Source organism: Echiichthys vipera (genome assembly GCF_963691815.1).
Source record: "Echiichthys vipera genome assembly, chromosome: 15".
In the NCBI taxonomy this organism is placed as follows: Eukaryota; Metazoa; Chordata; class Actinopteri; order Perciformes; family Trachinidae; genus Echiichthys; species Echiichthys vipera.
The window spans coordinates 11,664,875-11,690,403 of NC_139840.1; the positions used below are offsets into that span (position 1 = coordinate 11,664,875).

General features: G+C 40.5%; 1 protein-coding gene across 1 annotated transcript; it reads right to left on the bottom strand.

Moving 5' to 3' along the window:
- Nucleotides 1–22,655, bottom strand: cables1 (Cdk5 and Abl enzyme substrate 1). The gene is made up of 10 exons (XM_083928785.1): nucleotides 21,953–22,655; nucleotides 13,805–13,876; nucleotides 13,561–13,653; nucleotides 12,275–12,352; nucleotides 7,955–8,063; nucleotides 6,814–6,970; nucleotides 6,513–6,616; nucleotides 3,561–3,667; nucleotides 3,223–3,430; nucleotides 1–1,783 (listed from the first exon to the last, which is right to left on the bottom strand). Exons 1-10 carry the CDS (start codon nucleotides 22,525–22,527, stop codon nucleotides 1,643–1,645), a joined length of 1,644 nt encoding a protein of 547 aa, XP_083784911.1. The 5' UTR covers nucleotides 22,528–22,655; the 3' UTR covers nucleotides 1–1,642.
- Between the last annotated feature and the right edge of the window lie 2,874 nt (nucleotides 22,656–25,529).

Genomic DNA, 25,529 nt, shown 5'->3' on the forward strand with positions numbered 1-25,529 from the left:
CATGTGTCTTGTAGTGTGCATCTTATAGCAAAATCTTTGGGCTTGCAAATAGAAATAAGCTCAGCATTTTTTTTTCACCCTATGTCAGCATAATCCATGCTTTTCTCATTACAATTTGGTTTTCGTGTTGTGATCGTTTCAACTCAAATACCATAGAACTGGGAGCAGCATTAAATACCATTTTCTCTCTCAATACTCTGTGGTATTGTGCAGATTTCAAGGTAATTCAAAAATAAAGAAAATCAAGTTGAGATACATGCCAAATTAATGATACATTACTTAATTGATCCCATTATTGTTCATTTTCAGTTTTTTTTTTTTTGTTGTTTTTTTAAAACAACTTCGATTTCACATCAACAAATGCATATTCAAGTTTTATGCAATTTTTTTTGATCCGTCATCGATCCTGGTTGGGATCTCGTTTTGATTTTCCTCCTCCTTACAGAGGTCAGGTGAGCTCAAATGTCCCGTAAGCCTTGAAGGGACTCGGTGTCTTGCTCAAGAACACTTCAGCAGGAAGTCTAATTACTGGCCCAGGGTCTTAGCCCGCGTCCTCCAGAGCGAAGGACATGTTCCCTCGACATTAGAGCACCCCACCACCCCACCGCCCCTCTGCTGCTAATCCTGATCACTGTTTAATGGCATTTTTGCACTCATGAACACCTCTTCAAAACTACCTTCCTGACCCCGTCTACAGCACCGTAAATGTGCTAGCAATACACTCTAACATAGAGCACAGGAAAATTCGACACTGATAAAAGTCCATGGCAAGCATTCGACTGGTAGAAAATGAATGGTATACTTCAGTTAAAATAGGAAGTCCAATCTTGTTTGCAAGTACCTGTATGCAAACAATCATTGCTTTTCATGCGGATAGTAGTGGCTAGAAATCCATGAATAAAAGAGAAAAGAGAGAGAGAAAAAAATGTTAAAAGGTCCATTTGAATGACTTATGTGTGGTGCTTATGAACACAGCTTATTTTTCAGGATTAGTTCCCAAGCTCAATAAAAGTTCCCCCCCTGTGCTTTGCAATATCCAAAAAGTGCACTTTTAAGACGATGACTTGCAAAAAAGATGCGTCCCTCTGAGGAAGTCCAGCCAAAACCAACCTCTTAAAAAGGCTTTTGCAGGTCGGGAGGCGACCGATCATACGAAAGTGAGTTCATCCAAAGTTAAAGATCAATGAAAAGAGATGATCAAAAAGTTACAATCATTGGTTGCTTTAACTGAGAAAAAACAGTTCACCATCAGATTCAAACAAAAGAGAAAAAAGAAAGAAAAAGATCTCTTAATCAACAAGAGAGCTCTCAAATGTACAAAGTGAAGACGACGTCATGAAAACATGCAAACTGGAAAAACAACTTGTTAGCCGACGGTTGAACTCTTTCTTTCAGAAGTCTGTGCAGTGGAGGGTGAATGTAGAAGTTAAATGATGGAGGAAAGTTTTAGAAGTGTGTCCCTTTGGCAGATTTCAGGATCTCTCAAATGAAGGAGGGCGTTGTCGGCTGCAGCTGAGCGACAGCCGGTGGTACCTTAGAGCTGAAGGGGACGAGGAGAGAGGTGGGAGGATGGATACCGTGGGAAGGAAAAGGGGATCAGAAGGAGAACCCTGCGGTCGTTCCTCCTGACGGGTCACTAATGCTAGGAGGTCTGCAGCAGGCGTCTGTAGTGGGGCATGATCTCGTGTTCTGGCAGGTGCAGGTTGAACTCTAACGCCACCAGGACCGGGAACTCGAAGGCTATCAGCTCTCTGCGGTTCACTCTGAACCTCTCTTCCAGTTTCTTCCAGAAAAAAAAAAAAAGAGAGAGAGAGAGAGTTAATATTAACTAAATAATAGATAGCTGCGATGCTGCATTCCTAACTGCTTCTAGCTACACTGGCTTATTTTCCAGCACCGCTGCAGAAGACGCTCATTTGGATGGTTGACAAACCTGATGTAAATCACAGAATCCACAGACTAACTAGAAAATGGTAGAGGTGAAAAGTAAGGATTTTAAAAAGACAAAACTGAATTTGTTGTTATTGCCACTTCTGCAGAAATGTAACTGTATCATTATATTAAAGGGGGGTGAATTAGTCACTCTTAAAGCTAATATATATGTATATTACATTTTTAGATGTCTGTGTGCTCAGCTCTCAGTACTTTTGTCGCTTCTAACTAAATGTCGCTGCGGAGTGAAGTTTAGTTTCTCTCCTGTGTCCCGGTTTGAACTTTCACACATCTGCATTATTTTACTGTTCATGTTTGCATTCAAGTTACTGCTGATGGAAACTCGACATTTCCTGATGTTGCTGTTGCACTATAAAGCTATTAAATAACAAAATAATCGGGAACTTTTATTGGTGAGAATTTATAGTAAATGTCATTTTTATCCACCGTTGCAGCAGCTCTTTTACCACTCAGGTGCGTGAGTTTATTTATTTATTTATACTTCAATAAAAAAGGGGCACTCCACTCACTTTACTCATAAAAATCTATTTACTCTTCATAACAAGTGATACTCAAAAAAATGATATCTTTCCAACACAAACTGGGGGCTTGGAGGTGGAAAGATGGGCATTTACCCGGGAGGAAGGGTGTAAGGAAAGACATTACTGAGCTGCATTATGGGAATTTTAGGAGCTCGCGGTTTTTGAGCTTGCACCCTATTGGAAACTGAAAATAAGTATATCACAGCATCTGGTGCATAATGTTTGCCGATATCTAGTTTTAAAGAGCAAGGCCCACTTAAAATCTGATGGTTTTTTCTGCCCTCCAGTGGCTCTCACCCTGCTGCAGTCTTTGTGACACCGTTGTTGGGTGTGGCTACAGGTGCAACAGATGCAACATATTTTTGACCACAAGTACAATTAAAAACAGGCTTCAAAGGAGCTTTTCATCGGAGATCATGGTACGACATAATAGAGCTTATAAATTCCAGACCTGCAGTCTGGACTGACACGCAGCCTGCCCTTTATGTGATTTGAAAACAGTCGACTAGCAAGATCAGTTTGAAAAACAGGACATGACTCTTTAAGATCAGCTTTCATGATTATCAAAAACAAGCTTGAATAATCAAACAAGAGGGAGTATAATACAAAGAATATTCCACAGACTTCACTGTGGATGGTTTTCTGTGTTTGATTTGTTGACTTTAATTGGAGTGAACTGGCCCACAGGGGTCTACATAATGATCAGGGCACACCGCTTTTTTTCGGAGGTGTGAGCGAGGAAACTTACATCTATCAGGAGCTTGACCTCGTGTTTCTTGAGATCTCCGCCAATCTTGGCCGCCAGAAGGACGCAAGCTCCGGCACAGAGTTTACGATTCTGCTTGTTTAGTTTGCCCTGAAGCACGAGTTTTTCAAAGTAGACGAAAGCCATGGCCACTGTCGGTTCCTCATAACCACATTCATCCTGGGCCAACTTCTTTATCTCCCTTTTCAAGCTGCAGAAGGGTGAAAAAAGCAGAGAATGAGGAGTGGAAAGGGAGAAAATAGGTCATGGTAAAAAAGTTACATCATCTTTAAACACCAAACTTTAAAAAGTAACCCATTCTATACATTACTGTCTGTTACCTCCTAATCTTGCTGAGCGTAAGCCTTATGTGGGGGAATTTCTCCTTGAAGGTTTCGTTCATGTCCTTCTTGAGGTCAGAAGGTTTGACGTATTCAATGACCGTAGTCTGAAAAGGAAAACCAGAGGTGGTGTCAAAATGACCACACTCTCAGCGCTGGGCAGGGTGAGCCGATCCTCACACACTAGTGTTGGATTCCACAGTCACACAATGAGGCTTTACCGAGAGCTGGTGTTACTCATGTCACTTTAAAAGGATAAGTCTGGTGATATTCTTTCTCATTGTCAACAAATTCCATGAAAAGACCAGAACCAACAATGAACTGATCCAACTAACACGCACATTCTACCGTGTATCCAAAGCCTGATATAGCTTATTCTTCTGTGTCATAGAGCACCATTGTTGTCCAAAAACTATTAAAAATACCAAATGAGCCACACTGTTGCGCTGCGTGACATGTTCCTTGATTACAATGAACATGGGTGGTTTATTTTGAGTGAATACCAAGTATACCTCCCTGGCTGGTGTAAATAGTCATTAGCACAGTAAGTGTGTGTATCAGTCCTCTGCTGAAAATAGTACTCAGGAAAATAACACTTCTATTTAAGTGCGCTGGGAAATATTGTGAGATGGACTAACACATTGTTGGTTTTGGTCTTTTCAGAGGATTTGTTGAGGATAACAAACAGATCATTATCGCCTGCTTTTTCCAACAAAACACTACAGGACACAAAACACACTTGATTGCTGACTGTTGTTTCCATGTCTTCATCGGGCTTCTATTAAACAACCTGCAGTGCTTGTTATAACATGCTTTGGGTACCAGGTGGGTGAGTCACAGTAAGACAGTGAGTGGCTGAGAGTTTGGGTTTAGAATAAGGCTCCTGTAGAGTAAAGTACATTCCTAGCATTTTGCTGAAGCCACAACTTACATTTACATTATGTTTTACAGACATTTGTAGTTAACTAATAAAGGTAAAACATTTTGCTAAACTTTCACTTCCCTTTTTATTGTGCGGCAGGCACTTCATTCAGCGTGGCTTTCTCACCCTCAAACAAGCCTAATTAAGCTTAGTTAAACTCGTACCTATAAGGTACTAAATCATACGTATGAGATAAACTTCGGTTTTGGCCAACAATGTCCGAAAAACATTTTTTTACCTTGCCTTTCAGAGCTTCCATACTTAACTCATATGAGTGTTACTGTGATTTAACTATGTAATGTATTACATTCTTATTTTGTTTGTGTCCTTTGTCCAAATTTCACTGAAAAGACACCACAAAAAAAATAATATAATCTTTAAAAAAAAAACTGTGAAGGTGAAGGATTATTTACAAACTATCTCATCATAGAGTGTTGGTGTTTCTTTACCAGTCAGACTTTGTTGTCGCTTTGTTCCTAGATTGTAGCAATTAGTTTGGTGTAGAACTGAAATGATGAGAAGAAAGTTAACTAGTAACTCAGTTTACATTTAGGTCATTTTTCAAAAAAAATATTGTCTGGTTCCAGCGACAAAAATGAGGATACGCTGCTTTGCTTTTTCACATGTGATAGTTAATAAAATGTTTTGGACTGGTGTTCAAAGCTTTTTTGAAGACGTCACTTTGGGTTCTACAAAATTCTGATAGTGATTTTTCACAATTTTTGGCTTTTTTGTAGGCAAAACAATTACTCGAGAAAATGATCTGAATAATACTGATAATCAATGATAAGATAAATTGTTAGCTGCTCCTCTACTATGGTGAATACAGTATTATACTTGCTGATGACAATGATGCCAAATGTACAAAAACAAGAGCAAAGTTGTAAAAAAAAAAAAAAAGGCTCATCCTATAATAAAGTGTCCACTGATTTTAAGTGTCACCCTATGCAGTGTTGCTAAAAATATAAGGATGACTCTCAATATGCTTGTATGGTATTACAGGCACTGCATGGAGTGTAAATAATGCCATCCACCCTGAACGCCACGCTACTGATTATGAACCATGAAGGAGAACAAATGCTTATTATCAATGGTCTTAGCCCCGAGAAATTAACATAAAGCAGAACGGCACAGACTTTGCATGAAAAAAATAGTAGAATGTAACCATGCCTTACACTAACTTACAGTGTGTCATCACATAAAAACATTTTATTGTTCCATGTTTTCACTGTGACGAAACGCTCACACAAATCAACGAGCCACTAAACATGTTTTTTTTCTAACCGCATTTAAAATGACTGTTATTGAAAGTTCAGTCAGAGAGTTGTGTCTCCTAAGCCGCCTGTGAAATGCTGAGAATTTGCTGTAGTAAACACAATAGCCATTGTTGTGAGACACTGGCTTTTGTAATAAGAGGAAGAGAAGGAAAAAAAAAACACAACAAAACACATAGCCTGGCCTTGACTCAACATTTCAACTATGTCAGTCCTTGTTGTGTATTCTGCAAGTCTCCATAACAAGAACAGAGCGCAGGAAAGAATGAGGGGGGAGTCTAGTCAGGTTTTCTTTTCCCGACCACAATAAAGCATCCGTTCTTTCCGGAAAAGTAGATACAAACACTTAACTAGCTATTGCTCTGGCTCTACTTTTTATTGCCGTGGCTGCTTATAAGCTATTTTAGCTATACTGGGATAAAGATTTTGTATTCATTCAGATTGCAGAAGGTGAGAGAGAGTCTGGGTCAGAAACCGCCTCCTTTTTTAGGAAACAGCTGATAAAAGGGGAGGAAGATTCATATGAAAGAGACTGCCGAGGCTTGTTCTTGGTTGTGGTGGGAAAACTGAGCACAAAAGGTCCATAATGATAAAAAAAAAATGACCTATTGGAAAAAAAAGCTTTTCAATTTTTTTTTCATTTCATTTCAATAAACCATGTCAAATTAGAGCTGGGTCTGTTTCAGTTGCTGTCGTTTAGTTGTTGCTGCTGGCGATGGTGCTGATGTGGTAGACACAGCTAGAGGACTTTCTCACCATGTAGGAGGGAAAGATGAGGACTCTCTTGTGTTTTCCACAAGGCCACTGTGGGTCGTCCAGCAGATTGGGGTCGTACTCGCGGAAGTCTCCCAAATCATTGCCTGCCACGAGCACAAACACAGCAGAGGTTTAGCCAGAAGTTAACATTTGCATCTTTTTCATTTAAATAACGTGAGTAATGGAGGGGAAAAAAACAGTGAAGGGTGAGGAATAGATAGCATTCATAATGACTAAGGTAAAGGACCAAAAATAATGTATCCGTCTATCTAAATTGAGGACTTGTTGACAGTTGACTGACCCGTGTCTAAGCTGCTCTGGTTGCTGTTGGCTCGGCCCAAACTGAGGCTTCTATGGCTGGCGTTACGAGACTGAGAGAAGGACGAGGTGGAGTCGATTGTGTTTCTTCGACCGCCCAGCACGTTAGTGGGATACAGGAACTGGGTGTAGGACACAGTCTGCAGACACAGGTGTAGTTATTATAAAAGGTTGAACAATATAATCAATCTTTTTTCCACAGCAGCATGTTGTCAAAACAATAAAACTGGTATTGGTACCACCTTTGGTTTTCCCCAACTTTCCCCAATATATCCCACCAGTGAGCTAGCGTACACAATAACAGGAGCCTGGAACTGACTTGACTAAATGCAGTTGAATAATTTGATTAAATACCCCTGCGGTTTCTTTGATATGCCAAAATGTTGATTAGAAAAAAGCCTATTTCCTGGTTCAAACATGATAAAAGTTGGTTTACTACATATGAAACAGGTCTTCTTACTTTATCAAAAACCCAGAGTAAATAAAAGATAAACAGTAAAATATTTTAAAAGGCAAATATTTTTCTGACTCGCTAGCTTAGTACCATTCTTGCCTATGTAGCAGCTAGCTACAAACAAGCTAGTAAGATAGCTAATGTACCTACTAAATTCAAGCATTGTTAGCTGCGACTGAGCATATTTCTTTAGTGCTCGCACAATTACCACACTTTGAACGAGAGTTTATTGTGGAAAATATTTTTTCAGCATTACTTAGAATTATTTTATAGAAATGATATGTTTGGGGTGTAGCTACTGTTAGCTACCACATTTGGAAGTTTTATGAAACAACCGCATAAATGTTGTTGTCTAGCACTTTAAAAGCTAAAGGGGTGAATAACTAAGCCAGTCTGGGAGAAAAAACATTTAATATATTAATCATTTTAACGAAAATGAGCACTGATGGTCAAAAACTTTATCTTGGCCATTTTGGCATTTCTGCAAAAATATTCTTCTTGCAATAACTAAAGGAACATTTAGTGTAAAAATGGATGTTTTTTTTCACTAAGCAGATAAAAGGCAGTTTTGTTTTCCTCTTTCCTCTCAGTGGTAGCTCAGAGTGACTGGTATCCTTGTTAATTTAAAACATTAATGTTTTGAATTAACATGTTTCTGCTGTCATCTCACCTTTCCATCAGCTCCTAACTCCACTCCCTCCAGCCCGATCACCATCTCCTTGGCACTGATGCCTCCTGACGGGTGTCGCTGACGCCCTCCTCCTTCTAGCTTGATATCCCTAATGAGCACAAGACCATTAAAGCTTTTACTGTATATACAAACCTTCCAACAGTTTCTTTTAACTCCCATCCCTTTCCTTAACCTTCTCACTGAGGCCATTTCTAACCCCCACATCTCTACCACACAGACAGGCCCTGGCCTGCTGGAGACTAAAGTGTTTCAGTGAAGCAAACAGTGAACAGTCCTTGACTTCACACATTTTCTATTGGAGAAAAATCTCTGTTTTAATGTCTGCTGCTGAGAGCATACAGTAAACTACGGCAATCACATGCAAAAAAACAAAACAAAAAAAAACATGCTCATTAAATGCGGATACAAGGAAAAAACACACTATCAATCATGGCAGCAAGCTATATGGCAAAATATGTTAATTAAGGTAAGCATATGATTTAATCAAAATCATCAGTAGCTAATGAGTGTGTGCACTGACAAAGAAGATTACATGCCTTAAATGCCTTCCATCCACGTTATTCACGCTCTTCCATAGAACTGGCCGATTAAGCAAACTTTATTTTCAATCACAATTTTGGCTTCCATTGCTTATGAAAACAAGATAATCAAGATAAAACAATTATTGTGCCGCATTTCATTTCATTTCTTGTCTTATAAATCGAGCTCACCCTTTACAGTGGTGCACTTTTGCCCATTTCCTATAAGTTACTAACTGGAAAACATTGAATAGTTTTTTTATTCAAAATGTTGAATATATGTTGAGCAGCTTTCACTCAGCTGTGGCAGTGCACAACATATTTGATTCAATTATATATATATTTTTTTTTTATACATTGAATATATGTTTCGTAGTTTTCAGTAGGTTGTGGAAGTACACTGACTATTTTAATAGGTTTTATTTATTTTTAATGTACGGTATATATATATGTTTAAATATTTTATTCATCACATTTTTACATTTATTTTTCAGCCTTTAAAGTTGTACTCCTTAAGAATTAAGCTGCGTTGACTAGCAGCCTCTTTGTCAGTAAGATGTAATGTAATTGCAGGCGAGCCTGTTCTTTGATAGATAGTAACTTAAAAGACAATGAAATAGATGGAAATCTTACAGAGTACAACTTTAAAGCTGAAGAAAAGGTTTTGCCTTTTTTTTTCAATAAATGCATGTTTCCCAAGTCAATGAGTAATTGTGTTAAATAATCGTGGTCTCTTTATTGACCAACAAAATCCGGATTAGAGTTTTTTCTACAAAATCAAGCAACCCTGCCCTGCCATACGGAAGAACTGATACCACAGAGGTAATGGAAATATATGAAGCCTAAAATTCTTTTCAGCAATTGTTGGAAAGAAAATGCTCAAGACAAAAGGCAGAATTGGCATTTATATTTCCAAACTAGACACAGAGTATTTTATGTGCTGAAATGTCACTTGGCCTTGTTTTTATGTCAAAACAAGTGGACGAAGCCAAATATCCAGCCGTGTTCATGTAATATTACCTTCACATTGTAGTGACATTTCTGAATGTCAGCAGACAGCAGACATTGAATCGTAACACCGCCTTGTTTTTCTACTCCCCACTTATCTTAGCCTAACTCGGTCATGCTTTCTGTTTTGAAGGGGCACGCAGATGATTCGAAGAAATGACACAGTAGGCCCCACATGACTCTCCGAGTGTTTTCATGACATGTGGAGCCAATCTGTTACAATGAAAACAGTGTTATCTGGCAGACGGCCACCTCAGGACACACAATGTTGACAGATGCATCATAGACAAGATCCCCAGCCAGCGGACGTCTCACAGAACAGTGGAGATCAAAAAGAAATAAAGGGGGGAAACATAAGAGGCAGAAAGCTTTCTTGGGAGAGAGCTTTTCTAAGAAGCAATCCAGAAAATGAATTCTTTCACTTTAGTGAGAAAAGAGAAATAAAAGGAAATGATAAGAAAAGCTCACGTTGCTTAGTAACATGCATGGATAGGAATCACAGGCTTCGAACATCGGTATGTTAGTTGTGTTATAATGTATGCAAAATGCTCATCATGCCCTGCTAAATGTTTCTAAATCTAGCATCAAGCGAACATAGCATAAATATCAATATGACTAAAAGAATCAGGACCGCTGCCGGCTACTTTACTACCATAAACTTTACAGCTCACATAAACAGTTTAAAGTTGGCTTGTAATAATATCCCCCCACAGTCTTGCCCAAGTTTCACCCATAACACTCCATTTATGAGCATCAGTAAGTTTTACTTTATTAATCCCTGTTTGGAAATTAGTCCTTTGCATTTGACCCATTTAACTTTTTACCCCAGAGGCCAACTGTGACTACACTTTGCCAGAAGCATTTCCTAACATGCATGTCGTTTAAAGTCAGAAAAAATGCTCTGAGGAGATCCATGCCAACATAGGGAGAACATGCAAAGTCCACAGAGAAAAGCCATAGTAGACCCCAGCAGGGTTTGAACCCACCACCATCTAGCTGTCACAAGACAGTGACACCCCATAAACAGATCCTGTTCAATTCAACTGTTTTTTTCATCAACATAGCTTAATGTTTTCTTTAATGGTTTGACCTTTTGAGGAAACATGACTATTTGCTTTCTTGCCAAAAAGATTAATATCATTTTTGTTTCAGTTTAGTTAAGCATGAAGACTCGAAGCTCAGGGAAACAGCAAGCATCGCTTGGTCCAAACTAAGATTAAATAATATATCAAAGTTATATTATTCGATTCAATTCCATTTCATTTATAGTGCCAAATCATAACAAAAGTTATCTCAGGACACTTTACAGACTAGGTATAGACCATATTATAGAGGGTAATGTGCAAGACTATTTTGATTTAGTTGGGAGCAGTTACCTTATTGTCAAGTGAGAAGTCACTGCGCACTGGACAAGAAATAGTCCCTAACATACGTCCCATAAAAATAAAAAGTTTCATTTTAATTTGAGCTTTAGAGGTGCTGGTAGACATATGGTAGGCTAGCTGTTTCTCCCTGCTTCCAGTCTTTATGCTAAGCTATGCTAGGCATCTCCTGGCTGTACTTTCATATATAATAGACAATGGGTGTCAATCTTTTTATCTAACTCTTGACAGGAAAGTGAATAAGTGCATTTCCCAAAATGTCAAACGTTTCCTTTAAATTTAATTATTTACAGCTATAACAGTATGAATATGGTCCCAAAATATGTCTGCATGTATTTTTGGGACCATATTGAGTTGCTTTGCAAAATTTGGCAGTTTTTGTTCACGGGGCTGTAATTATGGTACAAATATGGACAGCGAGACAGAAGAAAGAAACAACATGCAATCAGCTGTTTGGGGCCAAGTCGTCTAATAAATGTTTTTAAAGTTACAACGCTTGACTGAGCCAGCCAAAGTGTATCAGTAAAGAACCAATTAGCAGCAATGAGCAGTCAAACGTGTATATGGACAGCCCTGTGGGGTTATTAACCCTTGACCTTGCACTGATTGGCTGGCTTTGAAACTTCCACAAACGGATTGAGCCTTTTATGCTCTTCGCTAAGCTCCGGTGTGAAGCTTTTCTGTCTGTGCATTGCATCCTCTGATGTTTATCTATCTCCTTTCTCTTTTACTTCCTCCAAAACACACTTTCATGTGTTCAGGGCTAGACCTACAGTATCTCCATGCAAGCCAGGTGGGTTCCCATTACAAAGACCCTTGCGTTGCTTTAAAAAAGGAAACAGGTGTCATATACAGATAAAGAAATGTTTCCTGTTCTAGCACCAAGACATGAAAACCCTAAAACAAGGCACTCACGTCTGCTAGCATTGTGGATTATTAGACCAATGGACAACACATGAAAAAAAGTTAAGAGCCCAAGTTCCTAAATCTAAGAAGAGCAGGAACCCTGGGAAAGGTGAGTCTTGAATGCTAAAACAGCAAAGCCAGCGACAGTTGCGACAGACAAATGGGTCGATTTAAACAAAAGAGAAGAGTGGCCAAAAACCACCAGAGCCATTACGGAAAAAAGCAATACAAGCAACAAGCACTGGGCAACAAGACAGTCTAGAAGACATATACAAAGTTAAGCTTTTGAAGCCCATTTCAGACCGCTGTTTATTTATTTATCAAACCTTAATGGTACAAATGCATCCACCAAAACCAACCCTTAGGAATGTATGCACCAAAGAGGAGAGTACATCCACAGAAAAAGAGTCATGAGAAAACAAAGGGGAAAGAGGGAGCACAGGCTGGAGGAGGTTATAAAGTTCAACATGCTGTAGGATACATACCCTGCTTGGCTACAATCTCGATAGGGCAGGACAGAAAATACACTATAGAAGGATCTTCTGCCACTGATAAGGACTATCCTATAAAAACAAAAATGGCAAACAAGCTAATCAATATCTATCCGAAAAGATCCACAGGTTACAGTTGGAGAGAGTGTGCAGTAAAAATAAGAATGAAGAAAATGAGCTGAAATGTGTTGTTTTGTAGTATTGTAGAAAATGTAGTATGTAGTCAGTGGTTTGGGGGCAACAATGATGCATTTTTTTTTCGGTTAACATTTATTTTTTATACTAAACCGCCTTGTACTTGTGTGAACATACATACATTAACCAATCAGAGATGTTTCCCAGTGAGCAGATGTCAGCAGCACAGAGGGCATACTATGAGTAACACTACAACCACCTCAAAATTACTGATAAATCTTACTACGCGTACCAAACGCAACATCAAGATATAAACAACACGTTGCAGGATGTTTCTGCATTGGTTAATCAACAAGGAGTTTTTTAATCAGTTTTTAAAAGTGCAAAATCCAGCTCACAGTTCACATATGGATCTGAATATGAGGAAAAACCACTAACTACTTATCCGGAAACCTAATTTAACTGGAGGAACTTCAAGTTACGCGAGATACTGTACTAACCATCTACACTTAAAAAAAAAATAAAAATCAAAACTTGTTTTTTTCAGAAAGCACCAGGATCAGACTCTGCATCATAGAACTAAAAAAAAAAAAAAAAAAAAAAAACCCAGCTAACAGCTAACTGAATTAGATTTAATCCGAGGAATGTGACATTGATAATGATGAAAACCAGCAGAGCAGTAAACACTTGCTGGCTCTTCCTAGTCTAGATTACACAACCATCTTTCCTTTTGGTTACAGTGTGCGCACCCGGTAAGACACCAACATTAACACCACTGTGCTTTCTTTATATTTATGGATTTGTGTTCTGCTTACATGCTTTTGTAAACTGTGACACGGTGAATGTGATTTAACATTCAGTAGTGAATTTGTGGTGTTATTCCAAAATTTTTAAAATATTGATCAAATAAAAAATAAAGTTAAATTATATCAGATTATACTACTGTGTAGATGGAGATGATTTTCAATTGATTATATTTTATTTAGAACTCAAAGTGACATGCTGTGAATGGACCGGGCCTGCTTGCTTATGATGTAGCTTGTAATGTGAGAAACATCCAAACTGCAGTTCATTGACTGGGGCAGCCTGCCATTATCCAGTGAGGAATTGTATTGACTAAGGGATGGCGTTGTTTGCCTTCATACCTTCCATTGCGCATATCATGTTGCCTCATGTTCTTTATGAAGTGGATCTTCTTGAAGCTCTTTGGTCGGGGTGAACCCGATAGGGTTCGGCATCTAAAATGTAAAACAAACACAAAACATCAGTACCTCAAAAAACGAAGAACCCGTCCCAGTGGGATACATAACAGTGAACTGCGTGTCTCATTTTAGACCCATAAAATACAGAAACAGACAATGTGAGTGGTATTTCTGTGCAGTTTACTACCTGCGTAAAGGAGCATTCTCCTCAATGTCCTCTAGCGTTTCAAGCGAAGAGCGCTGAGAGATGAGTCTTCGTCTAGGAAGACAGACAGAGGGGAAGTTTGAAGTTAGGGGATATGAAGAGACATCACACCAAACACAGGACCAACTGTACTTTGGAAAATAACTAACTTTGGGAAAAATAATGATAACAATCCTCATTGGGATATTTCTTTTTTTTTGACACATGGTCCTGCAAAGCAATTTGAATAAAAGGGCACAACACAGCAGGGCAATATCTAAAGTGGCAAGAGTGGGCTCTGAAAATCAATTCTCTATTTCCCTCATCAGCATTTACAGACAGTGAAGGGAATTCAACCCAAATCTTCATTTATCTACTTTGTGTAAAGCAATGGATCAATGGTAAATGGACTTGTATAGCGCCTTTCTAGTCTTCTGACTACTCAAGACGCTCTCACAATACTTGTCACATTCACCCATTCACACAGACATTCACACAGATGGCGGTGGACATCTACATACCATCTAATCTAACCATTCACACCACATTTACACAATGGGGATCAATAAGTGAGTTCAGCCGCTATCCACCTCACTAACATGTTTTGTTAAATAACCAAGGCACTTCAACAAAAACCTTGATTTTGTGAAGAAAAAAAAACAGTGCTGGGGATATAGATCTGCAAGATGAACGGACCAAGATCAAACCAGAGCAGTGATGTCCTGTGGGCGCAGATGTGCTGAAGTCATTCAAAGCAAGGGTCTCTACACTTCCTTTTCATTTTTGAACCCTATAGCCCTAAGAAAACATTGTTAAATTGTCAATACTTACTGTTCTCAAATTGTGCTCACTGGTCGTATAAAAAACATGCAAGTACAGCAGTGATATAGCTACAATGGACATTTAATCAATTCTGCACGCTTAACAATAACAATATTTCAGAATGACTCAAGTATTAATGATTTGTTCACTAATTTGATCTACAGTGTATATGCTACAGACACATTTTAGTCAGTACTAGAAAAAGTGATGCAAAGCCCGGGAGCAAAGTATGTGTTTGGTCACTGAAAGCCTTGGAACAAAAAGTCAAACAATGATGTAAATTATCACCCAACTCTGTCTGTTCTGTGTTTAATTCACAAAAACAAGTCTTAGACGGTGGCGATATGACCACCCATTAACACCACTGTGCGCCTGTGTTTCCAGTGATCACTCCTCAATCTTGCGTAGATCACAGAGATTTTTTCCAGGATCAGAGCTGCTTAGAGGATAACACGCTGGCTCGGCAAGCACTTTGTGCAACACATTTTGTCCCAGATGGCCTTTATTTCACACTTTAGTTACACGACTCAACAGGCTAATTCTGCTGGACCGCTTTTATATGATCGGCTGCCAGTTTAACAAACAAACCCACATGTGATGGATAAGTATGCCTGAGCTGTTCCAAAATTAGATTGTGATTGCTGGTAAAGCACCACAATAAACACATAATTCAATTCATTAGACAGCTTAAGAGTCCACATTTAAAAGTGGTAGAAATGTGACACATTCTCGTCTATCTGTCATCAAGTATTTGTTTCTTGGAGTATCCGATGCTTTTCGCAATGTCTTGTAATGCTGTAGGTCTTGTAACATACAGACAAGCTGATGACACTTGCCCTGACCTTCACTGAACATTTTAACCAGAGGTGGAGAGAGAAGAGCGTAAAGCTGAGTGGCTGGTTAATAAACGACAGAGCATGAGGACAGATTAACAAAAGATGACTTTGTCCTTGAGGATCTCCCAGGGTTTAAACCAACACAAGCTGAGTGAACAGTGTATGGCGGAGGAGACGGGGAGAGATAAGTGTTTACATGAGGAGCCAGGCTGTTGGAGCAGATGAGAAACCGAGAGCCATTATAGTGGCTGACCTTCTGCACTGTACATTATGACCCTAATCATCATAAACTGGAAGGGCCAACATTAAGCTCCGATAAAGGGCGTGAGCAGTACATTTTTTTCCGTCAAAATGATTTGAACCTGGGCAGCTGACATGGTTGTAATGAAGGGGTGTGACCCCTTTGCCTAAAAGTCAGACGAATGGGATCCTGTGGTTTATGATTATGGTCTTACATCATCTATCTGATGGAGACAGACACAGATAGATCTGAGTCTACAGAGAGTATAAGAGGCATGGCTTGTTTATGTCTCGTGATGATGCATCACTTAATTCCTAAAAATACTTCATGTTAAATGAAGCTTTCACAACAATTTAGGTCATAAGAAAACATCACACTGGGGTGTCATGCTGAAATAAGATGTCGGCTTGGAACACTGAAAAATCAATGGATTAAATGACTGATGTGTATCGTAAGAGGTGTCACTCGTAGTATGGAACCCACAGACAATTATCCCCCACAGGGATACACAATAAATCAAATGTTGACCACGATGTTGGCTTTCCCATAATTAAATAATCATGATCAACTGAGATATTGACATTTAAAATGCTTCACTCATAGGAAACACCTCTGCATATCAAACTAAACGCTTCTTAGACAGCAAACCACTAGGGGGCGATCGAGATGTTGTGGGTTAACTTTTTGGGGAGCTGTCATGCTGCTGCACAGAGGCAGTCCGTGAAAAACTTCCCTTATTGTTGCAGCTGCGGTCCACAGCAGGAAGTGCACCGGGCTTTAAAGCTAATTATCATAGTGGCCAAACTGCGGAATCGCAACTACCGGGTCCGTCATATGATGCTATGCGGCTCAAAATATTTTTTTCCCACACCAGGCAAGAAATGACTCTTTTCCAGATCAGAATTTGATCCATTGGGTCCGATAACATTTGAAAAGTCTGGATAAGTCACACGATTGAACCATTTAATCCCTATTCGTGTTAGCGCTAAACCAGAAGTAGCCAGCCCGGCCAGTGGAAGTCTCTAGTGCACCCACACTATAGGCCACACAATGTGGAAATAGTGCCAATCATCAGGAAATCAAACTTTTTTGGCTTCATGCGCCACTTTCATAGGGATGTACAGGGCTCTGCCTCAAACACTGTGTCCAGTTCTCTTTATACATCCATGGTCCAGAGTAGAAGAGTAATATACTACAGAGAGCAGATGGGCAAAATGAAAATCAAATGTCTGGAGCAGAAGGTGAAAAGCTAGTCCCTTTTAGGTACCATTTTATTTCGATTTTGCTTCTAGGAGATGCACGAATTCACGTGAAATTTTTGATGCATTATCAGGAATTAAACAAAACATGGAAAGGGAGTCAGTTCTCTGTTGATTTAAATGTGAAAGTGCGATAAAATATTGTTGTCCCTACAATCAATTAATAATCATCATAAATAATGACAATCTCAATATTGATCAGAATATTTGTGATTAGCATTTTGGTCATAATCATGCAGCTCTAAGTTCTCCTTAGATCTACAAACCACTTCTTCTGCTGAACTCTGCAAAGAGTGTTCGACTGTATCCACTTACTGTAGCCATGGGTTTCTTTTTCAAATCTCAGTGAATTGTTACTGATCTTCAAAAAAAAAAATCACTCACCAGTTGTTGGAAGGGAATGTTTCCAGTTCATGAGGACACAGCTGAACTGTGTGAACATTAGCAGCAGGACGTGTTTTTAATGCAAAAGATGTTTTCCAGGCCACTAAAAATCCTGGAAACAATAACAGTGTCCAGGCCACTCATTCACGTCAGATACGACTCCTACTGCTAGAACAGCCTGTTTCTACCCAGTTTGACCTTAACAAGGCCTGGTGAGAGGCTTCTAAGAAACCTCAGTATAAATCAGTGGCAAAGGAGAAATAACAAGCATCCCTCTGACATAACCCCTGCTATTGTCGCTCTCATTTCCTTCAAGCAAGTTTTACAAATGCAACCTATGTATCATAAAGCAAATTCTACTGCAAACACAAAGCCATCCTCTGGCCATGAAAATGTTTCAAAACACTATTGATAATCCTGCTCAGCAGTGCCATGCAATTACACTGTAAAACTCAAGTGGACTATGTAGATGTAGAGATTAAACCTTTTTCACACGCTCACCCTTGTTTGCAGCTTTCCAAAGGACATAGCCTTCCACTTTGCAGTGGGAGAGTCGTGGAGTGGAAACATTTGTAATGTTTTGGGCTTCTTCGCACAAATACAGCCCAGGAAAACGGAAATGTGATTATTGTGATTTTAAACAAATTCTTGTCTGTTCAGCCAAAAATAAATGGGAAAAAAAGGAAGTTACAGAAACAGAAATAAAGTAGTTCTGTTCCCACTACAAGACATTCAAAGTTGTCAGAGAGCTCTACCATTCACACTACTCAACTCAACTTGCTGTGTTGCAATTAGGAGTCTTAAAAGGTTTTCACTGACTGACCAGTGAAAGGGGGTCACACACCACTCTACAGTACAAGATGTATTACCAGGAGGAATCTCCAATGTGTATGTGTGGTCTCTCCAGGCCATTTTGTCATGAAAACATACACAAGAAGTGACCCAGGAAATGTCTGCCAGAAAAACACACTTTAGCACGTGTATTCGCAAAAAAGTGGATTTCCATGTCTTAAGTATTTCTAAACTGTTTTGTCTGGTTCAAATACAACTTTGGTCTGTGTTGCATATTGTATTCATATTGTTACAGGGATGTGTCTGTGAGGCACCAGAGAGCATCTTGGCCTGCATTTTTTTTAAACAGTTCATAAATTTAGCAGCAATTTGTGAGCGCCCGAGCCAACACCGATTTGCCTGTGATCTGGAGTGTCTGTCAAAAAACTTTCAGCCAGTGTAGTGGTGAAGCTGTGGTGTAGCTGTCAGAGGTGAGAAACAATGTCTTAATGTAGAAATGTTTTCAGCTTGAGTTCAGCTTGAGTTCAGCTTGAAACGGCATGAAGAAAAACTTATTCTGAGCCCTGTTTCTCTGCCTCATACTTGAAGTGGGTTTCTCAGTTAAATCGTACAGGCTTTTATGAGTGTTTTGTTGACATCTCAGACACTGAGAAAAGGAAAAATAAAGTATTCTTATATAATCGTGTGATTATGCCAACAATGACCTCAGCGAACAACAATCAACCTCATAACCAAAAGTATGTGAACCAATCGCACAGAACTCCCCAGGACCATTATAATGGCTTGTGCTGCTTGTTTTCCAGCCACAGCCTCTGCTGCCTCGGGCTAAAAAAAAAAAAATATCTTGTTAAAATACGGTTAAGTGCATGACTCTGCACTACATAATGGTGATGGAAATGCAACTAAAATAGGACATGAGAAAAGCTGGATATCTTTTGGGGAAGAAAAGATAGCTCTACACCTTAGGCAGACCAGATGATAATAGGCATGCTATCTTTGGCGTGCTGATTCGGGATGGATGTCTGAGGAGTTGAAGAAGAGCTGAATATGAAATCACCCATCATTTTCATGCATTAGGTTCTGATGAGGATATGTTCTAAAGCAGCTTTGGCCTCAGAAAGTCTACTTTGGCAGCATATCAGAGGCTCTGCGACTTCCTGAATGGGAGCAGGACTGAAGGCCAAAAGTCTGAGGGGAGAGTGTGTCTCTGATGCCCCCTGGGAGAGGAAGTGGAGGACAGAAAATACAGAGCAGGGAGCCAGGCTGTTTCTCAGAAAGCCTGGGCATTCTGCCTCTTCCAGCCAGGGACCTCTGGACACGTTTCCACCAGCTGCCCTCAGAAAACAAACCAGGCACTGTGCATAGCCCTCATCCATCTGTGCGCCGGTGGAATATGGCCACGCTCCATCAACAGGTTGCTTACTTCGCAACATTAGAATTCCTTTTGTGTGGACATCCTCCAAGCAGCACATTCCAAAAGCATGTTACAGTCAGAGTTTGACGTCTGCATACTGTATTTACTGACTGAGCAATAGAATGACTGTGTAGAAATGAATTGCAAAAACAAAGCTAAAGGGCTAGGTGTCGAACCTCAACGCTTTTTCAGGTACCAACTGGCAATGCTCTGTCATGGCTGTTAGCATTCAATAACGACGCACAAGGAGGCCTTGTGTATCAAACGCAACAGGCTTTCAACTGTAACCATCCTGTAAGCCATCCGCTGCCAGTTCCCCGGGTCCTATGTTCCGCTATCACATAAACCTATGCCCCCTTTTTTTTTTTTTTTTTTTTTTTAAACGGGGAACATAGGTACGCTCCCTCCAAGATGAAGCCCACCCGTGGTGAATAAGTCAAAACAAGCACAAGACTCACCCAGGGGGATGTGGTTCGTGTCACATTCATTTCGTGTTTGCTAGGGATGGGCGTGAGTGATCAATTTCTCAAGTTGTCTTCGTTTCAAATAAACTTGATTAGTAAACAACGGCACTCAAGTTATTTTGTGTGCACACACAGCACCTCTTGCTTCTGCGCTTGACCCGGGACACAAACACCTTACATTTTTTTGGAACCCTCAAGACTACATAAGCTAGCTACCAATTCGTCATGTTACATGTTTTTATTTATTTATTTTTGAAAGATTATTTTTTGGGCAGTTTTCCAAGCCTTTATTATACAGAACGGACAGGAAATGGGGAGAGAGAGTGAGAGGGGGAGAAATACAGCAAAGGGCCGCAGGTCGGAGTTGAACCCCATATGATATTGAAAACTCCAGAACAGCAAATTAAGCTAATTAATATCTAATTAATGAACTGCGTGAGTTTTGTCTACTAATGTTAAATACTTAAACTCTGTTTAATTTGGAAGCTGGGGTTAATGATTGATGTTTTGTTCTTTATTGTAGGGTGTTTCTGGTGTTTTGTTTATTCCCTTTACTTTTTGAGTGTTATCTGAGACAATACAGAGCTCATTTTCAAATGATTAATGGTGTCTTGAGTGTTATATAACGTCTTTAATGCGCTTCAGAATGAGACTTTCGGAAGCTGTTAGTTTTTCAGTGCAATTTCCATGAGGACAGGAAGAGGAACTAATGCTCATTGAGTAATTCACCACGAAGTGGAGCTTCCTGAGAAATCTGGCAGAAACACCAGAAGGAGAAGAGGGTTTAGGTTAAGAGAGCAGCTCTGAATGGAAAGGGTTTGACAGCAGATTCTGACAGTGAGAGATCCATGAGACGACTGTTACTGACAGCTGTACTACTGCGGGGTCAGACCCTCCAAACTTTCCGTGCACCTCCGGTGTGAAGACAAAGTAGACCGAGGTCAAATTAAAAAAAGACGTGCACATGGAGCAGCAAGCCCCTGTTTTTATGTAGTTGAACAGGAGTGTAGAGTTACAGGATGTTTACATTACGCTTAGGAGAAGGTGACAGCAGTGTGTGATGGGGTTTTGGAATGACAGTGACTAAAAATAATTTGACAATGAGCAAAAGAGCATGTGCACAAGTAAGAAAGAAATAAAGTGCTGAGGTGTGCTGCTGAGGTCCCTCTCTGGGGAAACTAGGTTACAGCTGCACAGCTGTCGGCCCTGTGATCATACTGTATCTGTCCCTGTGCAGACCAGTGAGTCATTAGGCAACAGCCACCTGCATGCAGAAGATAAACTAACGGTTGAATGTAATCCTTCTACAGGAGGATGCACAGCAAATGTCGTTGTACAATGTGCAATTATAATAAAGGCATTATTTTCTACTGTAGTGGTGTGTCCAGGCAGAGAACCAAAAGTACCTTTCCAAAACAACTGGCTGTGAAACAAAAACCTCCAAGGAATCTGCTCCCTGAGTTTATTCATTCGGGGCCTGGTGTGTTAAAGTGGTTGTGAGGAAGCAAAACAAACCCTTAATGCTGTTGGAAGGACAACACAAACGGTGTCCATTATGCTGTACGCCTTTTCTTAATGACTGATGTGTCAGATTATACTAATACTACTAAAATGAACAAATGCCACAGTGATCTGTCTGCCACTGTAGGCTGGGGGTAAACCATCAAAACACTGCAATAGACGCTTTTGTCAGTGGCATCTTGTTGTAGCGAATAAAGGATGTGCAGCATGATTTGAAAAACAACAGCTTGTCTGCAGGACTGAGACGTGAGTTGACCTGGACATGGGTGACTTTTTGTTTGCTTGCTATGATGACATCCATGTACAGTTTAACGGCCTGACTGAGCAGATCCTGCAGACAAGCGTCCCACCGCCAGTCACACTCACTGCACTACATGTTCCTGGAAAAAAGAAAAAAAAAGCACCCAGACATCGTTACCTCGATCTCTGCAGCTCTATCGCAGAGTTGGCTATCTGTCCGCCCTCCAGGCTGTAGTTCTGGGAGGTTTGCCTGGAGAAGGAGGCAGGTAGGATTCCCTGAGTGTACGTCTGCAGCCTCCCTCTGGTTGACGCTGGGACCGCGGAGAACGGCGAGCTGAACGTCGAGGGCATGAAAGCGTCCCCCTCCGCGTCTGCACCCACCGGAGTAGCCGCGGGACCCGTCCCGAAACCGGCCCCGTTGCTGGCGAGGAGAGCCTGGTTTGCAAAAGCGAGAGCCTGGGCTGCCGTGGTCGCCGCTGCCGCCGCAGCAGCCGCAGCGGCAGCGGCGGCTCCAGCGGCGCCAGCAGCCTCAGAAGCCAGGCTCCGTCTAGTCCTAGCTTCGAGCGGGTCATCCTCTTCGTTTCGGTTGTCCGCGTCGTCTTGCACGGGTCGTCCATCCAGAGAAATGTTGCTGAGAAAAGACAACGCCGCTTGCCTCCTCCTCGGGTCTATCCGTTTCCGCGTATGCTCGAGACTGGAGTGCTTGATCTGGAGTGTGGCTGTGGATGTGTTGCTGCTCGTGGCAGCCGCCATGGTCCGGCTTCCAGTGATCCGAGTCCCCCGCAGCAGCAGCAGCAGCAGCAGCAGCGATCTTACCTTGCTGACATTAATATTGTGTTAATCGTGCTTGTGTTGGTGAATGGTAGTGGCCTGTCTTTTAAGTACATGCGTTCAACTGGGTGAAAACAGGGAGGTCACGTGTGTGCAGTGTGGCAGCACAGGGAACATTTGGACCAATCGGCTGTTAGGAATACATGTGTTGTTTTTTTTCCACCTTTTCCTGAGCGCTGAACCCTCCGCTCGCTTCCCTGTCACGGTGATGGTAAAATAAATAAGCACAGTGACTTTAAAGCGACATTAGGCTGTAAGGCACGTTTCGTATTTCCCCATCAATTTGGAAAACATTCCTACGTTATTTTTTTTGACATAATGACAGGACAACTTTGCATCGTTCTGCATAATACATTCCCCTAAAGCGAAGGGACTGCTTGCTGCTTCCAAGTCCGCACAAAGAGCGGCTGTGTGGCCGATTATCAACGGTGGCTGACAGAATGGTGACTGGCTCTGTTTGTTTTGAGAAAATAGATCATTTTTTATCTGTACACATCAGCATCTCTGCAGCAATTGCGCCATCTATCTGCTTGTCATGTATTGAGTGTGCTGTTTTCCTTCTCTTTCTTTTTTTGCCATAACCCCATTAAACATGCCATCTAGTGGTTTTGGCTGACAACCACAGTATTTCAAATACAAATATTTTTTTAGAGAACCTTTAAAGGTTTATTTACTTTTTAATAACCTTCAAATAATCTGCTGGTGACGTCCCCTGAAGGTTCTCTAAAGGAAGAATAACCTCCAGGGAATTTTACTTCAAGGTTTATTAAAAGGGGAGTCTACATATGTTCCCTGGGTCCTATGTTGCCCATTTTCCCAAAAAAGGGTCCTATGTTCCCCACTTTGTATGTGTAACAAACATAACCCTAACCCTAACCTATTAAGGAACCCTTTTTCTTAAAGTGCCCTATGTTCCCTGCAGTATGTATTGTATTACGACCGGGGAACATAGGATCCTTTTGGGGGAAAACAGGGAACATTGGACCTGGGAAACATAGGGATGACCCCCTTTAAAAGCCTTAATAAAACTAGCAATGTGGGATTTAACCCCATTTCACAAAGATGCTCTTAATTCTCCCTGCCTCAAAGACAATGATTGTGCGATAAACAGACGTGTTCATAAGAAGAAGAAGAAGAATTACTTTATTTATCCCGCACGGGGAAATTGAATTTTTTCACTCTTATTATTAATCATGTTACACACACAGGCAAAGGCAGGATCTATACATGCAATTAAGGACAGATGTTAGAGCGAGGGGGCTGCCAGTGACCGGCACCCCGAGCAGTTAGGGGTTCGGTGTCTTGCTCAACAGCACCTCGACAGTGCCCAGGAGATGAACTGGAACCTCTCCAGCCACCAGTCCACGCTCCATACATGGTCCACACAGGGACTTGAACCAGCGACCCTACGGTTCCCAGCCAAGTCACCTATGGGCTGAGCTACTGGCGCCGTTCATGATCACAATCACACTTCTGACTTTGCAAGGGCAATAATAACGGTAGATACAGTATACCGTGAAATTTGTATTGCTGTTTTTTTAAAGGTCAACTAAATGTACAATATAATTTATTTATTTCTGAGATCATGTTTTATGTTCTTATTTTAAACATGCCTGGGACAGGCATTGGTAATTAGCAGGAGCTGTCAATGCTGTGATACATTGCGATTCATTGAATACTGTTCAATATTGGTACAGTTCTCTTTTGTATCCGTCCCTATCAAATAAACATGAAACAAAATAATACAAATTTGAGGACAATAAGACACCAGTGCTACAATAATCACGATATCGGAGTCTATCAATAAGGCCAGGTCTTCTTATTTATAGACCTGATGAGTGGAAACTTTCAACAGCTGTGTCCGTTCAGATGTTACAGACCCATCTGAGAATATCAGCAATTATTAGCGAGCTTATCAATATCAAGTATAGCTGTTACAAATAAAGTTAATCATCACTCATTCATAATCCCATGTTGACCCATGTTTGATTATATACAGTGTGTGTATAGAAAAAAAGATTACATTCCCATATAATGGTGCAACTAAACCTAAATGTTGCAGATGTGATACAGAAATAATAAAGACAGCATGTAATAGAGGCTATCCTCAAAGCCACAATTTTCCCTCCTCATCTTCAGAATAAGTCTTAAATAATAGACAGAATGTGTTGAATTAGTCTAAATTAAATTAAATATTTAGAAAGAAGACATTGTTGGCATTTGATCATGCTTTACAGGGCTGCCCAATCCTGCTCCTGGAGGGCCACTGCCCTGTATGGTTTAGGTTTCTCCCTGCTCTAACACGCTTGAGTCTAAAGATTTTCAAACCTGTGACAAGCTTCAGCTGCTTGATAACGAGCACATCATTAGATGCTGGTGTGTTGGAGCAGAGAGAAATCTAAAACATGCAGGACAGTGGCCCTCCAGGAGCAGGGTTTGGCAGCCCTGTCTAATAGGGACTGCCAACAACATAGCACTTCTTTACCACTAGAGGTCTCTGTTGGACCTCAGATCTACTGGATGCTGCATGTTTTCCCACATTCTACTTTACACAAAGGAGCACGTAGTAAATTATGTTTATAAAGCCCCTGGATCATAATATCAGTGCACACTGCTGAAACACTGTAACTGATACAGGTTAGTTACAGGTTAGCACTGGTGATATTGACTCTTTATTTGATTGCTGTCACTCAATCACTGGGTTATGGTAATTGTATAGGCGTATACAGTCACGTTTTGTTTTATATATTGGTTTTCCTTCATGTGAGCTCCCAAAAAAGCACCCATTGATGTTTTCATTGTTGACTGCTTTTTGTACAGGGAAAGTGTTAAACATTAAAAAAACAGAATACTACATACAATATATCTACATTTACCCTGGGATAAATGCACCATACACTGCATATCTATGCTCTCAAGTCTTT